The 16,624-nt window shown below is 42.3% G+C and overlaps 1 protein-coding gene across 1 annotated transcript in view; it reads left to right on the top strand.

Moving 5' to 3' along the window:
* Positions 1-16,624, top strand: part of LOC124149505 (U3 small nucleolar RNA-associated protein 15 homolog) — a 119,581-nt gene that overhangs the window by 74,582 nt on the left and 28,375 nt on the right. The window contains exon 7 of the mRNA XM_048394290.1: positions 7,925-8,060. Coding sequence (XP_048250247.1) covers positions 7,925-8,060 — 136 coding nt within the window. The remainder of the gene's footprint in view (positions 1-7,924; positions 8,061-16,624) is intronic.

The raw sequence follows: 16,624 nt of genomic DNA, 5'->3' as shown, positions 1-16,624 counted from the left end.
AGTTGCTAGACAATTATATACCAAAGTTGCTAGACAATGATAAACCATAGTTACTAGACAATGATATCCCACTATTGCTTGACACTTATATACCACAGTTGCTAGACATTTATACACCACAGTTGCTAGACAATTATATACCACAGTTGCTAGACAATGATATACCACTATTGCTAGACACTTATATACCACAGTTGCTAGACAATTATACCCCACAGTAGCTAGACAATGATAAACCACAGTTGCTAGACAATGATATACTACTATTGCTAGACAATGATATACCACAGTTACTAGACAATGATATCCCACTATTGCCAGTCATTTCCTTATCACAACTGCTAGATATTGACATGATACTGCTCAGTTCCTAGACATGTGCATTATGTCACAACTACTAGATATTGCTTGATGACACACAGTTGTTCGACACTGACATGATAGCAGTGAGTGAGTATTGTCTTTTAGCAACATTCCAGCTATATCATGCCGGAGGACACCAGAAATGAGCTTCACACATTGTACCCCTGGGGGGAATCAAACCCGGGCCTTCAGAGTGATGAGCAAACGCTTTAACCACTAGGCTACCCCACTGTCCTTGACATGATATCACACAGCTGCAAGACATTAACATGATATTCCACTATTCCTAGACATTTACATATCACAACTGCTAGATATTGACACGATGTCACACGTGTGTCAGGAACACGACTGATGCTGTTGTGATGAGGCGAACATCTCACCTACTATCCATCAGTTCACTTAAAGCTGGCTGGCTGTTTCTGAGTACACCAAGATGTGAATGTAGCGAACTTAAAGATTGTTTCAATCTGCCTGTTGTCTTGTAGCCATGGCTACTTAGTATCCAGGTAAAAAGCCAGGATGCATTTAAGATCTGTCTGTGATCCTAGTTACATCTGTACATGTCGTAGAAATTTCACACTTCTTGCACAGACAGGTTTTGCCAATGTGGTTTCAATTAATGAACTTATGAAAAACATTATGGATTTCTCCCAATTTTTCTTGTTACTACATATCAAGACCATCATTGTTCATTTATTATTTATTTCCATCAACATTAAGTTACCAAGGTGCCTGAATTACCCATGAAGATCCGGGGTAGAATAGGTCTTCAGCAACCCATGCTTGTCGTAAAAGGCGACTATGCTTGTCGTAAGAGGCGACTGACGGGATCGGGTGGTCAGGCTTGCTGACTTGGTTGATGCATGTCATCGATCCCAATTGCGTGGATCGATGCTCATGATATCAGTCGCTGGATTGTCGGGTCCAGACTCGATTATTTACAGACTGCTGTCATATTGCTGAGTGCGGCGTCAACCAACCATCCAACCGAACACGCATGGTGTACGTTTTACAATCAGGATGGAGATGTAGTCTGAGATGAGGGACATACCACCTTCATGTAGAAACCTATAGACTCCAGGTGAAGTATAAACTCAGACAATATTGAATCTTCCCCCATGAAGATACGGGTTAGAATTGATCTTCAGCAACCCATGCTTGTCGTTAGAGAAACCTAATGGGATTGGGTGGTCCGGTGGTTCGGCTTGCATGTCATTGTATCCCAATTTCATAGATCAATGCTCATGATGTCAATCACTGGATTGACTGTTCCAGACTTGATTATTTACAGGTCATAAGCATATAGCTGGAATATTGCCGAGTGCATCATTAAACATGAAACAAGCAAATCGTAAGATCATCCAGAAGATAACAGTATAATTGGCCTCGTGACTGCAAAAAAGCTTCCTCCGAACTCAGCACTCCCACAGCTACTTCCAGCAAATTCTCTCTCTGGAAGGCTGCGTAGTGTGTAAGTTCACACACCAATTTGACAATTTCATCTGCATCTGTCAGACAGGGTCGAAGCCATCACTTTTACTCCCAGGACTCAAGTAGGAGTTGCTCCAGGATGACCTCCCACAACAAGCAGACCTGCGAGGAACCTGTCCCCTAACCAGTGGTGCATGTGTACACAAATGTGTCGGCATCTGCAGCACCATCACTTCCTGGTAATGGAATCAGTGGACAACAGTTTGTGTTTTACCTGAGCATAGGTAACCAGCGTCGCCGCGCCAATGTGGGGCTGTGTTTTTGTGAGTTGTGCAGTGACTAGCACGAGATGCCTCATTAGTGAGAGATTGAGGGATTCCTCAAAATGAGCCTCCTGATCAAAAGGAAATTTTTTTACAGCTGTTTGAAGGTGAGCTAGGAAAGAAAGGCCCTATCAGAGAGCAAGCCAGAGATCTCAGTAGAGGGGTGATGGTGTAGACTCAGTGAAATCTAAACCACCGTACAATATGCTATTTAGATTAAATATTTAGATACAGGCAGCTGCTTTTTTTTGCCGTACATTAAAAGAACATAATGGGGAAATCAGACTGTCGGATTCTGGAGAAATCGCAATGTGAAGGAAATAAATGTTGATGATCTCGGAATGACCAGATAGATTTCGATGATCAATCAATCCCCCAGGCTCAGCTGTCGTCACTCGAGGAAGTCGCAACAAACTTCAAAATTTGTGTTCTTCTTTTGCCATGATGAGAATTTATTTCATGATCTGGGATGTAGTCAGCATCTGCTTTGAATTTCAGACCTCTGTACTATTTGTCAGAGTTGGAATCCGTCCATTTAATCACCCGTGTTTGGCAATATGCTGGGAAATAAATGGCAATCCTTTAGCCCCAGATGGGGCCTGTTTGCGATGATAGAGGGCGAGACAATAATACCAAATAACTTTATAAATCATGTTTTCTGAGGGCAAAAAACGGCTGGGTGAGGTTGGAAAGCATTTACCCATCTGAATTTAGCACTTCCATCTTTCATTTCAATCAGGCGGGGAAACAGTGGCATCAGATGGAAATGGATACTCTACAATAACATCTCTCTGTCATTAAAGAATGGTGGTGGATGGGCACTGGCATCTCTTCAGTTAAACCTACATTCCAACATGAGGTTCCATTAATCTGCCAAAAATTACTTTCTCATATCCCTACCTCACCTCATTCTGGAGCAAACTTCTCATTTCAAGAAGCAGTGGCGGTGTGGCCATGGTGAGCTGCACCCCCTTGCCTTGCCTCCCCACCCCCCACCCCCCACCCATTCCTATTGTTACCACCCACCCCAACTGTTTCCCCTCCCCAACTGGTACAGCTGTTTATGGTCACATAACATCCACTTTGTGTATTTTATGAATTTGATTTCTCAATCAACATGTTTTCATATGCTGTTTGTCTTTGCGTTAGAATAGCTTCTGCTACACATGCTTGTGATGATTGTGATGTTGTAAAAAAGGAAGCAGTGCCAAAAAATTGAAATTCTTACCATTATATGAATTTGTTATGTTTTAGTAGATCGAGTTTCCCCTGAGCATGTGGTTTTGTCATCAGTGCATGTAATCATACAACTAGTGGAGATTTCCCTCCACATCAAGCTGACACGCCATTATATAACTGGAATACTGTTTAACTCACTCACTCACTCATTGACAAGGGCTTTCCCTCCACGTCAAGCTGACACGCCATTATATAACTGGAATACTGTTTAACTCACTCACTCACTCATTGACAAGGGCTTTCCCTCCACGTCAAGCTGACACGCCATTATATAACTGGAATACTGTTTAACTCACTCACTCACTCAATGACAAGGGCTTTCCCTCCATGTCAGGCTGACACGCCATTATATAACTGGAATATTGTTTAACTCACTCACTCACTCATTGTCAAGGGCTTTCCCTCCACATCAAGCTGACAAGCCATTATATAACTGGAATATTGTTTAACTCACTCACTCACTCATTGTCAAGGGCTTTCCCGCCACGTCAAGCTGACAAGCCATTATATAACTGGAATATTGTTTAACTCACTCACTCACTCATTTTCAAGGGCTTTCCCTCCATGTCAGGCTGACATGTCAGGATGTAACTGGAATACTGTTAAAAGCTGTGTTATACCCAACTCACTCACTCACTCAATGACAAGGGTTTTCCCTCCATGTCAGGCTGACACGCCATTATATAACTGGAATATTGTTTAACTCACTCACTCACTCATTGACAAGGGCTTTCCTTCCACGTCAAGCTGACATGCCATTATATAACTGGAATACTGTTTAACTCACTCACTCACTCATTGTAAAGGTCTTTCCCTCCACGTCAAGCTGACAAGCCATTATATAACTGGAATATTGTTTAACTCACTCACTCACTCATTGTCAAGGGCTTTCCCTCCATGTCAGGCTGACACGCCGTTATATAACTGGAATATTGTTTAACTCACTCACTCACTCATTGTCAAGGGCTTTCCCTCCACGTCAAGCTGACAAGCCATTATATAACTGGAATATTGTTTAACTCACTCACTCACTTATTTTCAAGATCTTTCCCTCCACGTCAGGCTGACATGCCGTTATATAACTGGAATATTGTTTAACTCACTCACTCACTCATTGTCAAGGGCTTTCCCTCCATGTCAGGCTGACAAGCCGTTATATAACTGGAATATTGTTTAACTCACTCACTCACTTATTGACAAGGGCTTTCCCTCCACATCAAGCTGACAAGCCATTATATAACTGGAATATTGTTTAACTCACTCACTCACTCATTGACAAGGGCTTTCCCTCCACGTCAAGCTGACAAGCCATTATATAACTGGAATATTGTTTAACTCACTCACTCACTCATTTTCAAGGGCTTTCCCTCCATGTCAGGCTGACATGTCAGGATGTAACTGGAATACTGTTAAAAGCTGTGTTATACCCAACTCACACACTCACTCATTGTCAAGGGCTTTCCCTCAACATCAAGCTGACAAGCCATTATATAACTGGAATATTGTTTAACTCACTCACTCACTCATTGTCAAGGGCTTTCCCTCCACGTCAAGCTGACAAGCCATTATATAACTGGAATATTGTTTAACTCACTCACTCACTCATTGTCAAGGGCTTTCCCTCCACGTCAAGCTGACAAGCCATTATATAACTGGAATATTGTTTAACTCACTCACTCACTCATTTTCAAGATCTTTCCCTCCATGTCAGGCTGACATGTCAGGATGTAACTGGAATACTGTTAAAAGCTGTGTTATACCCAACTCACACACTCACTCATTTTCAAGGGCTTTCCCTTCACGTCAAGCTGACATGTCATGGTATAACTGGAATACTGTTATAAACGGCGTTAAAGCCAACTCACTTATTCACTCATTGTGAAACTTGGTCACTTTGTCCAGTAGATACACTCCAGAACAACTGAGTTGAGGGTGAGTGGTCCTCTGGTGAGTGCTCTTGTTTGTTGCACATAAAGACAGTGTTCAAATCCTTACGGAAGAGTTTGTCCTGCTGTGATTGCTCATGTACCTCATGTTGATGAGTCATATGACTGAAAGTCTGATGAAGATTGTCTCTTCTGTATGAAGAGCAACTTTTTCTGATTTTTTTTTTATTTAAAACATATTTTTTATCTGAATGTCACTGTTCATTCTGCTAGACGCACAAAACTCACAATTTAAACCTTTTTGTTTACAAATACCATTATTAATGTTTCCCATATATAGATGAAACTCTATTCTTTAGGAAAACATTATTGTTCCTGAATTTGCTTATATTCTACTCATTGCACAACTGATTAACTATAGTAATATGAAAGAACACCTTTTGAGTAATATTTTTAGTAGAGAGATAACATCTTGCAATGTTAAGCACTTCCCTCAGTTTCTAATGTCAGCAATTGTTCATTGATAATGCCAAACAATCCTCATGTAACCAGTTAGCTTTGAAGCACAGCAGCTTGAGTTGCCCAGAGAACACGAAAACATACAAGCCGATATTCTTACATGTTGCATCAAGACCCGTGAAGATCCGGGATGGAATAGGTCTTCAGCAACCCATGCTTGTCGTAAAAGGTGACTATGCTTGTCAGGAGAGGCAACTTACGGGATCGGGTGGTCAGGCTTGCTGACTTGTTGATACATGTCATCGATCCCAATTGCGTGGATTGATGTTCATGATATCAATCGCTGGATTGTCGGGTCCAGACTCGATTATTTACAGACCCGTCATACAGCTGGAATATTGCTGAGTGCGGCGTTACTTAACAAACAAACAATCATGTTGCATCAAATTTTCCCAACTTCCATGACATGGGTGAGTGAGGTGTTTTTATATGCTAGGCAGTGCCCAGAGCTGTAACCTTACTCTCAGTTAAACAAGGTATGAGGAAGGGATAGACATATGGCAGCCATATTGGAAATTCCACTTCATGATTTATTGCTATAAATTCGTCAGCTTGAGTATGAAATGGTGCCAATTTCATGTTCCTGGTACTGTTATAAGTAATATATTTATAGATCTCATCAAGTCGTCATCAAGCGACTCTTGGAGATTTGCGAAAGCAACTCTTGGCAATGATCCACAAACCGAAATACATCATTATTGGATCCATATGTCATTTTTCTAAATTGAAATAGTACCAAACTATTCAGTATCATAATGATGTTTTTTTACTTCAATAATTAGACATAAGACATTTTCACAAGTTGCTGTTAGGAAAGCACTACCAGACAAGTACTTCCTCTTGACTGAAATTAACAAGTAATGAACAACTTTGTACTGTGAAATAAGCGTGGATTTATTTCACATTTTGCACACGTGTTGAGTTTTCTTTCGAAGTAGGTGAAGACCTGAATCCTGTCTTGTCTCAGAAGTATGGGAATGAATGTTACCTAATATTGATTGAAATCTCCGCCATCTATCATACTCATGGCGTGTGTAATCTACAACCTTCTTGATGTGGATATCAGCTGTTTTGTAGACTAGGTTGCAGATTTAATGTTTTCATTTCACACTTTTTGCCAGGAGTAATTCTTTGAATGTACAAATGAGCTTCCTTTTGTTTGACTGTTTGCCAAAAATACACCACCACGCATCACAAGTACAATAGTATGCATACCTTGGATACGCATCCCGAACTTGAAATTGGTGTAAAAATATCAATAGTGTAGGTTAAGATTTCAATAGACCATAGTTTGTCAGGATAATGCTTCTCCAGTTTTGAAGTTTGAAAGTGTTTTTTTTTATCACCCAGACATGTTGTTGAGTATGTTAGATAGGAATCTGTGATTCCCATAAGAGGGCATGTAGTCAAAGATGGGTGATTCTATACAATTTTGTCAGTATAGTTTTCATAACATTAGGTCATAAAACTTAAAGCCAAGGCTGTGATATGATAAATGTTTTCCGTGTGTTTTCACATTACAAAAAATGTAGTTAAAATGTATGAATTACTGCTTTCATATTGTGATTGTGTATGGGAAAAATGTGTTTTTGTTTTGTTTGTACCCAATTATGCCTGGCTGTAGCGGTAAGCAAGTATGCATTTTACACAAGGAAAATAAGTTCCTGTCCCATTTAATTATCCAAGAAATTGGAGTCTGTATACATGTTAACTTAGGCAACGCATGCCGATAAAAGTTAACATTAGAGAATAACCAATGCTGATTGTCATCTGAAACATATACCATTGGGTGTGAAAGGCAAAATAACGGTGAAAATGTTATGAATGTATCACTGAAAATCAGAGATGACACAAGGTGTTTTTGAAAAAGCCTAAAGACTGAGTTCGACTCCGACTCACAATTATCAGAATTGGCTGAGATAGAAGCTTAACTAAACAGGAGACATGAAAGTTTGAGACATGAAATGTCATGTCCCCTGTTTGCTGAAAATCATTAATCATGTTTCAAGTCAAGAAATTAGCTTGTGATGGTTACTTGGTTTCTTTTTCGATTAGAAATAATAAGTAGGAAATTAAGAAATGGCACAACCTTATGATTTGTGATATATTCCCGCAACAACTTACAGACGCAAGTATGAGCACTGTTTTGCTGTGTTGTAGGTGGTAATGTCATCAAGGTGTGGGATGCCCTGGCTGGAGGGAGGCTCCTGGCCACACTCACCAACCACCACAAGACAGTCACAGCACTCGCCTTCTGCAGCAAGTACCAGCGCCTCCTGTCTGCGTCTCTGGACAGGTGAGTCTGTTACATCACTGTCTGTATTACCCCACAGGTGAGATCAGTGAAATATCTGAAAAATATTTTCTCAAGAACAAAAACAGTTCCCAATCCAGATCAGATTGTTCTTTTCTCATGAACCTCCCAATCCAGATCAGATTGTCTTCTCGTGAACCTCTTAGTCCAGATCAGATTGTTGTCTTCCCGTGCTGATCCCAATCCAGATCAGATTGTTGTCTTCTCGTGAAGCTCCTAACCCAGATCAGATTGTTGTCTTCTCGTGAAGCTCCCAATCCATATCAGATTGTCTTCTTGTGGAGTTCCAAATCCATATCAGATTGTTGTCTTGTCGTGGAGATGCCAGACCAGGTCAGATTGTTGTCTTCTCATGGAGATCCCAGTCCAGATCAGATTGTTGTCTTCTCGTGGAGATCCCAATCCAGATCAGATTGTTGTCTCTACTCGTGAAGCTCCAAGTCCATATCAGATTGTCTTCTTGTGGAGTTCCAAATTCAGATCAGATTGTTGTCTTATCATAAAGCTCCCAATCCAGATCTGATTGTTGTCTTCTCGTGAACCTCCCAATTCAGATCAGATTGTTGTCTTCACATGAAGTCCCAATCAAGATCAGATTGTTGTCTTCTCGTGAACCTCCCAATCCAGATGAGATTGTTGCCTTCTTGTGGTGTTCCCAGTACAAATCAGATGGTCGTCTTCTCGAGAACCTCCCAATCCAGATCTGATTATTGTCTCTTTCGTGTGAAGCTCCCAGACCATATCAGATTGTTGTTTTCACATGAAGCTCCCAATCCAGATCAGATCATCTTCTCGTAAACCTACAGATTCAGATCAGATTGTTCTTTTCTCATGAACCTTTCAATCCAGATCAGATTGTCTTCTCGTGAACCTCTCAGTCCAGATCATATTGTTGTCTTGTGAAGCTCCCAATCCAGATCAGATTGTTGCCTTCTCGTGGTGTTCCCCGTACAGATCAGATTGTTGTCTTCTTGTGAAGTTCCCAGTCGAGGTCAGATTGTTGTCTTCTCATGAAGTTCCAAGTCCATATCAGATTGTTGTCTTCTTGTAGAGTTCTGAATCAAGATGAGATTGTTGTATTCCCATGGAGTTCCCATTCCAGATCAGATTGCTGTTTTCTTGTGAAGCTCCCAGTCCAGATCAGATTTTTTTCCTCTCATCAAGGTCAAAGCTTGTGTTGCCTCATCACACAAAACCTCCTCAATATAAGTTACTTTCACATCAGAGTTTTTAACCTGAGAAAGAACCTAATCAAGACCAAACTGTTCTTATTTCACAAAAGAGATCCTCAGTAATGTGAGACTGTTGTCTTCTCAGGATGAATGTTTTCCTTCGAATCTGACTCTCCTTGTCTCAGGCCTTTTTTGCCTTGGACCCATCTGTGATGTCATTATTACCATCATAGCTCACACGCACAGTCTCTTGTGATACAGGTGTGTCAAACCGAGAGAAGTTAGTATCCCAGCAGGTAGAATGAGAAGACAACTAGCCTTGCAAGGAGTTTTGATGTTACTGCTGTTTTCGACTGAAAGGGTGACAGATAGTAATTCAATGACATCAATACTATTTGAAAAGCCAAGTGTTGTGACAATAAGAGAAATGTACTATACAATGCAGCTTGTAATTACAAGAGCTGAGGATTGTAATGTTCGATGAATCACAGTGGTTACTGATCTATAGATATATTTCAATTTAAGAAAAATGAATTTTAAGAATTAAATGTGATAAATGCTGATATGGTATTTATTCCTGGACAGACTCAGCAGACTAGTTGTTTTTGAATGTTTAGAGTACTCCGTCAGTACCTGGCCATGTTGAACATTGCCTTCTCTACAGTGCTGTGACACACTGGTGAGAAAGTCGGTCCAACAGATGTTGGATCAGAAATACAATCTTGATAATAAAAAGATGCAACAACAAAGCATGGGCCCTATCTGTAGATTAGGGAGGGAGACCTTCTCTCCAGTGTCTGCAGGCTTGTCACTTTCAGCCTTGACTGACAGCCCTCAGAAGAAGAATGCCATCTGGCAGTGTACATTTCAGCCTCAACCAATACCTACACTCACAAAGTTAATACACTGCTAGTCATTTTACATCAACCAATGTAATTTGTTGGATATCAAAATAAACTTGGTGTTTTCTGAATTAGAAGTAGACACAAAGTTTATTGGCCGTACTCGTACTCAAAATATTTCTTGTGAGGTTAAGACTATTTTCATTCCTGGAATGGTGTGTTTTAGGTTATTTTTTTTAGCTTGTGAAGAGACGATTGCTGCCATTATTCAGCTGTGTATGTTACGTCTTGGTATTGGCTCATGGGTTGGTCATTATCATGATGGGGACACCAGGATAGTCCAGTGGAGAAAGTGCTTGCTCATCACACCAAAGACCTGGTTTGAATCCCTAGGTGGTAACAGTATGTAAAGCCCATTGTTGGTGTTCCTGAAGTGGCAGCTGGAAGGATGCTTAACTAGGGCTGGGACGGGTAGCTCGGGTCCTCGGGTCGGGTGGGTCCTGAGTAAAAATAAAATTCCGTGGTTACACTAGTACAAGTCGTTAATGTTTGCATTTCTTTCGGACCATGCACACATTCCTTCTGACTTTTATATGTTTGAGTAAAGACAAAGCTTCAGTCAACTTTAATGTATGCATGATCAGATCGTTTTATACCATATCTAAACACTTTTTGCCAGGGCTCCAGTAAAACAATTCCCAATTGAACATTTTGTACCTTGAGACTTACAGTGGGTACCCGGGTAGAGTTGGGTAATAGGGGGTCGGGTACCCGGCAGTAAATTTGGACTCGTCCCAACCCTAATTCTAACATTGGTGCATGATCCAACACCCAACTCGATCATGTTGATGGAAACACATTGAACGCTTTGGGTTGTTTGGATGAGTTTGCAGCATAACAAGTAATAGAAATATGAATGAAGTGGTGGAAGTTTGACTTCAGGGTGACTGAAACCATGACCATAATATTGTGGCCTGCCTTAGAGACACAACTCTGCACAGAAGTTGTGATCCCTCAGGGGATAGACTATATAAGAAGGAGCCCAGAGACTCTCTTCATTTTCAGATACTGCAGTAATTGAGACTTGCCAAACATTATAGACTTGCATGGGCTGTATTTGAAATATTTGTATCAGGGTCTGTCAGACAGACCGATCAGAGGACTCAGCTATCAGTTGCTACAACATATTGTGAATCAAGTAGGAGGTGCCTTGAGAAACGGGTGCCTCGAGAATTAGGTGTGTTGTGAGGATGGTGCATCGAGAATTAAGTGTGTCGTAAAGTAGGTGCATCGACAATTAGGTGTGTCATGAAGTAGGTGCATCGAGAATTAGGTGTGTCGTGAAGTAGGTGCATCGAGAATTAGGTGTGTCGTGAAGTGGGTGCATCGAGAATTAGGTGTGTCGTAAAGTAGGTGCATCGAGAATTAGGTGTGTCGTGAAGTAGATGCATCGAGAATTAGGTGTGTCGTGAAGTGGGTGCATCGAGAATTAGGTGTGTCGTGAATTAGGTGTGTCGTGAAGTAGGTGCATCGAGAATTAGGTGTGTCGTGAAGTAGGTGCATCGAGAATTAGGTGTGTCGTGAATAAGGTGTGACGTGAAGTAGGTGCATCGAGAATTAGGTGTGTCGTGAAGTAGGTGCATCAAGAATTAGGTGTGTCGTGAAGTAGGTGCATCGAGAATTAGGTGTGTCGTGAAGTAGGTGCATCGAGAATTAGGTGTGTCGTGAATAAGGTGTGACGTGAAGTAGGTGCATCGAGAATTAGGTGTGTCGTGAAGTAGGTGCATCGAGAATTAGGTGTGTCTTGAATTAGGTGTGTCGTGAAGTAGGTGCATCGAGAATTAGGTGTGTCGTGAAGTAGGTGCATCGAGAATTAGGTGTGTCGTGAATAAGGTGTGACGTGAAGTAGGTGCATCGAGAATTAGGTGTGTCGTGAAGTAGGTGCATCGAGAATTAGGTGTGTCGTGAAGTAGGTGTATCGTGAAGTAGGTGTATGATGAACTAAGTGTATGATGAACTAAGTGTATTGTGAACTAAGTGTATCGTGAACTAAGTGTATTGTGAACTAAGTGTTGTGAAGTAGGTGTATCGTGAAGTAAGTGTATTGCGAACTGAACAAGCACTAGTCTGATGCAACTTAAATGTTCACAGATGGCTTATGCTGTACTTTAGATGACAAGTGTGTAAAACTACACACACACACTCACTCACTACAACTGACATGACACTGTATTCATAGTGAGAAACTATATCACTGCAGTAAGCTCAGCACTTCGCCGCAGAGACAACAAAAGCATGTATACTGAACAAAACAAGTATGGGATCATGAATATTGTTGGGGATATTTTGATGAAGTTTGTGTGCTTAGTCTTCACAACAAAAAAGATTCCCCCAAAATGTTATGACCCCATACCTTTTTTGTTTAATATATAATAATGGAAAAAAGTGGAAATCTGATAATAAAACAGGTTGATGAACCAAAAACTAATCATTAGATTTGACCTGGATTTGGAATGTAAACCAGCAGATGGTGAGACGAGTGAAAGAGGACACCATTACTGATGCTTCTTTAAGTCAACATATGTAGGGTCTTGATACCATCGGCATGACAAAAGAAAGTTTGGGTCGTCTTTTAATGTTGATGTTGTAGTAGACTAGTATTCGCAGCTTGACGTGTGTGTTAATGTTTAGAAGACAAGACAGAAAACAAAGTAGAGATGTAGTGTGATGTGGGAGATACATTTGTAGTGCGAGATAAACAAGTTGATCTGGTTTCTTCCATTGCCAGATGCTGCTGGTAAAGTGGCAGCTAGGGCATGTACATTTCATGGCATCCATTTCTTGTACATTTCACCAGCGTAGGTTTCGTTGACGTACATTTCGATGTTCGTTTCAGTAGCGTAGATTTCAGTGGCGTACACTTCGCAGGATGAGCTTGATCACAATGCTGCCACTCTCACTACTCTCTTTCAATTCGTTAGCAGAGTATTCATTTCTCAACATTTGCTGTTAGAAATTCAAGATTGCTTCAAAGATTCGGCCAGCCATGTGTAGATCGCCGATTGATGATGTTGTACTCTGACTGGCTAATTGATATATCTTTGTTGAAATGTGCAACTGTTGGAATGCTCTGTTGAGGATTTCGACTGGGATTTCCTCCACTTGTGCCTGTTCTAGCAGCCATTGATGTTTGTCACTGCTATCCTTCTGAACTTTTTCCTTCTTAATTTGCAATCTGGAGACAAATGAAAAACTGAGGCTTTATTGTTAACAAGACTTTTAACTGCATGGCAAGGTATCACTTTGCTCAAACACTGTTTACAGATTGAAACAAACATGAGTACAAGCAAAAACTAGATTTAGTTTTTGTCCCGACGTTTGCGCATTCCCATTGCTTTTATTTGTGTTATGTAATTACAAATGAGTGAGAAACTTAAGATGAAAAACGACTTTGCCCTTGATGACATTGAGATATGCTAAGGGTAGGTATTTCAAATATATACCTAAAATGTCATTTAAAGTTAACTTGTGAATGTGTATTTGTACAAAAACATTTACAGTTTTGTTTATTTCTATTTTGTGTGAGCTATGCTTTTGTGAGTTTGGGGGTGAGAGACAGGATGATAAAATGGTCTGAATACATTGTACAGAATCAAACCGGGATCCTTGGCATACTGAACAAACACTTCACCCATAAGACTACTGTGTCACTCCCTTGACCAAAGGGGGCAACACTCAGAGGACTGATTGTGTGGAATTGATTTAGTTGCTCTAGTTTGGCTCATTTAAAACTTAATTGGCGTTTGGCATGTCAAATTGTGTTTTGTCCCTCGTTGGCAGTTAACTAATTATAAATTTGACCGTTACTCTTTGACTGCTGAATTGAGCTCAAGTGTAGATGCTATTAATAAGAACATGTTCTTTCATGTTGCAATAGTTAATCTATCATGCCATGACAGATTAGCTATAGTCATATGAAAGAAATGTGTGTTCTTTAACTTTTTTTGAGTAGTATAGTTTGGAAAGAACAAACAACTCTGTTAAACCAGTACAGCAGGTGCAGTGGTGTTTGATGTTCTATCTGCTACACTGTACTGTCTGATGGAGCTTAAAGATTGTATGGAGTTTTATCATTTATGTTTAGGTATTTAATCATTAGGGGGCCCCTCTGAAAGTGAGTTCTTCATGAACATCATGAACTGTTCATTAAATGTCCATATTGCAAGTTCATGGACTTGTTCAAGAACACTTGAAGAACAGATGAATATTAGACGAATATTAGACACAGTAGTTCATGAAAAGTTCATGACAAATATGAAGAACAAATCATGTGCAAAAATAAGTTCAGTAGTTCATGAAAAATTCATAAGTAAAATGAAGGTCGAAATGTTTGCATACTCAACAAATTCTACAAATTATGAATTTTGTATCCATGTATATATATCCTGGTGCGTGCGTGCGCGTGCGTGTGCCTGTGCATGTGCCTGTGCATGTGCCTGTGTGTAAATTGTAACTTTCGCAAACTGCCCATGAACTTTTCATGAGCAGTTCAAGAACTGTTCATGGAAATGTCACAGGGGCGGGATTTGAGGGGTGTGGTTAGGCCAGGATGCATCACGGTAGGGGTAGGGTGGGAACACAAGGGTGTGGGTAGTGTGGGATGCATGGGGGCAGGGGTGGTAGGATTGGGTGCACTATGATAGGGATGGGATGGGTTAGCACAAGGATGGGATGCACCACTGTTTGGTAGGATTGGAAAGGATGGGGTTCAGAGTGGGAAGCACTAGGGTGGGGGTCAGGGTGGAAACACCAGAGTAGGGTTTGGAAGCACTGTGGTGGGGGTCATGGTCAGGATGTGAAACACCAGGATGTTGGTTGGGAATAGAATTACAAGGTTTGAGGATGGGGTGGGAAGCACTGGGATTGAGGATTGGTTGGGATGCACTGGGATAGAGGATGGGGTGGGAAGCAGCATGATTGAGGATGGGGTGAGAAGCACCAGGATTGAGGATGGGTTGGGATGCACTGGGATAGAGGATGGGGTGGGAAGCAGCATGATTGAGAATGGGGTGGGATGCACTGGGATTGAGAATGGGGTGGGAAGCAGCAGGATTGAGGATGGGGTGAGAAGCACCAGGATTGAGGATGGGTTGGGATGCACTGGGATAGAGGATGGGGTGGGAAGCAGCATGATTGAGAATGGGGTGGGGTGCACTGGGATTGAGAATGGGGTGGGATGCACTGGGATTGAGGATGGGGTGGGAAGCAGCAGGATTGAGGATGGGTTGGGATGCACTGGGATAGAGGATGGGGTGGGAAGCAGCATGATTGAGAATTGGGTGGGATGCACTGGGATTGAAAATGGGGTGGGATGCACTGGGATTGAGGATGGGGTGGGAAGCAGCAGGATTGAGGATGGGGTGGGAAGCAGCAGGATTGAGGATGGGGTGGGAAGCACTGGGATTGAGAATGGGATGGGATGCACTGGGATTGAGGATGGGTTGGGAAGCAGCATGATTGAGGATGGGGTGGGAAGCAGCAGGATTGAGGATGGGGTGGGATGCACTGGGATTGAGAATGGGATGGGATACACTGGGATTGAGGATGGGGTGGGAAGCATCATGATTGAGGATGGGGTGGGAAGCAGCAGGATTGAGGATGGGGTGGGATGCACTGGGATTGAGGATGGGGTGGGAAGCAGCATGATTGAGGATGGGGTGGGATGCAGCAGGATTGAGGATGGGGTGGGAAGCAGCAGGATTGAGGATGGGGTGGGATACACTGGGATTGAGGATGGGGTGGGAAGCAGCAGGATTGAGGATGGGGTGGGATGCAGCAGGATTGAGGATGGGGTGGGATGCAGCAGGATTGAGGATGGGGTGGGAATCAGCAGGATTGAGGATGGGGTGGGATGCAGCAGGATTGAGGATGGGGTGGTAGCAGCAGGATTGAGGATGGGGTGGGATGCAGCAGGATTGAGGATGGGTTGGGAAGCAACAGGATTGAGGATGGGGTGGTAGCAGCAGGATTGAGGATGGGGTGGGATGCAGCAGGATTGAGGATGGGGTGGGATGCACTGGGATTGAGGATGGGATGGGATGCAGCAGGATAAAGGATGGGGTGGGATGCACTGGGATTGAGGATGGGGTGGGATGCAGCAGGATTGAGGATGGGGGATGGGAATCAGCAGGATATAGGATGGGGTGGGATGCACTGGGATTGAGGATGGGGTAGGGTGGGATGGGAAGCACTGCGGTGGGTGTGGGAAGCACTAGGGGGGGTCGAGGTGGGAAGCACTAGGGTAGGCGATGGTGTGGGAAGCACTATTGTAGGGGTGGATGTGGGAAGCACTATGTTGGGAGTCAGGGTGGGAAGCATTGGGAGTGGGGTCAGGGTAGGAAGCAACATTATGGAGTCAGTTGGGTGGGAAGAAGCACTAGGCTGATGGTCAGGGTGGGATGAACGGGGATGGGGGTAGGTTAGGACACACCAGGGTCGCGGTGCCCCTTCTGTCGGCCCCTCTTCTCTCACA

This window comes from Haliotis rufescens, unplaced genomic scaffold, assembly GCF_023055435.1.
Source record: "Haliotis rufescens isolate VD_foot unplaced genomic scaffold, xgHalRufe1.0.p SCAF_1, whole genome shotgun sequence".
Lineage (NCBI taxonomy): Eukaryota > Metazoa > Mollusca > Gastropoda > Lepetellida > Haliotidae > Haliotis > Haliotis rufescens.
Note: the sequence above shows the minus strand (reverse complement) of the source record. Positions and strands in the feature narration are given on the sequence as shown.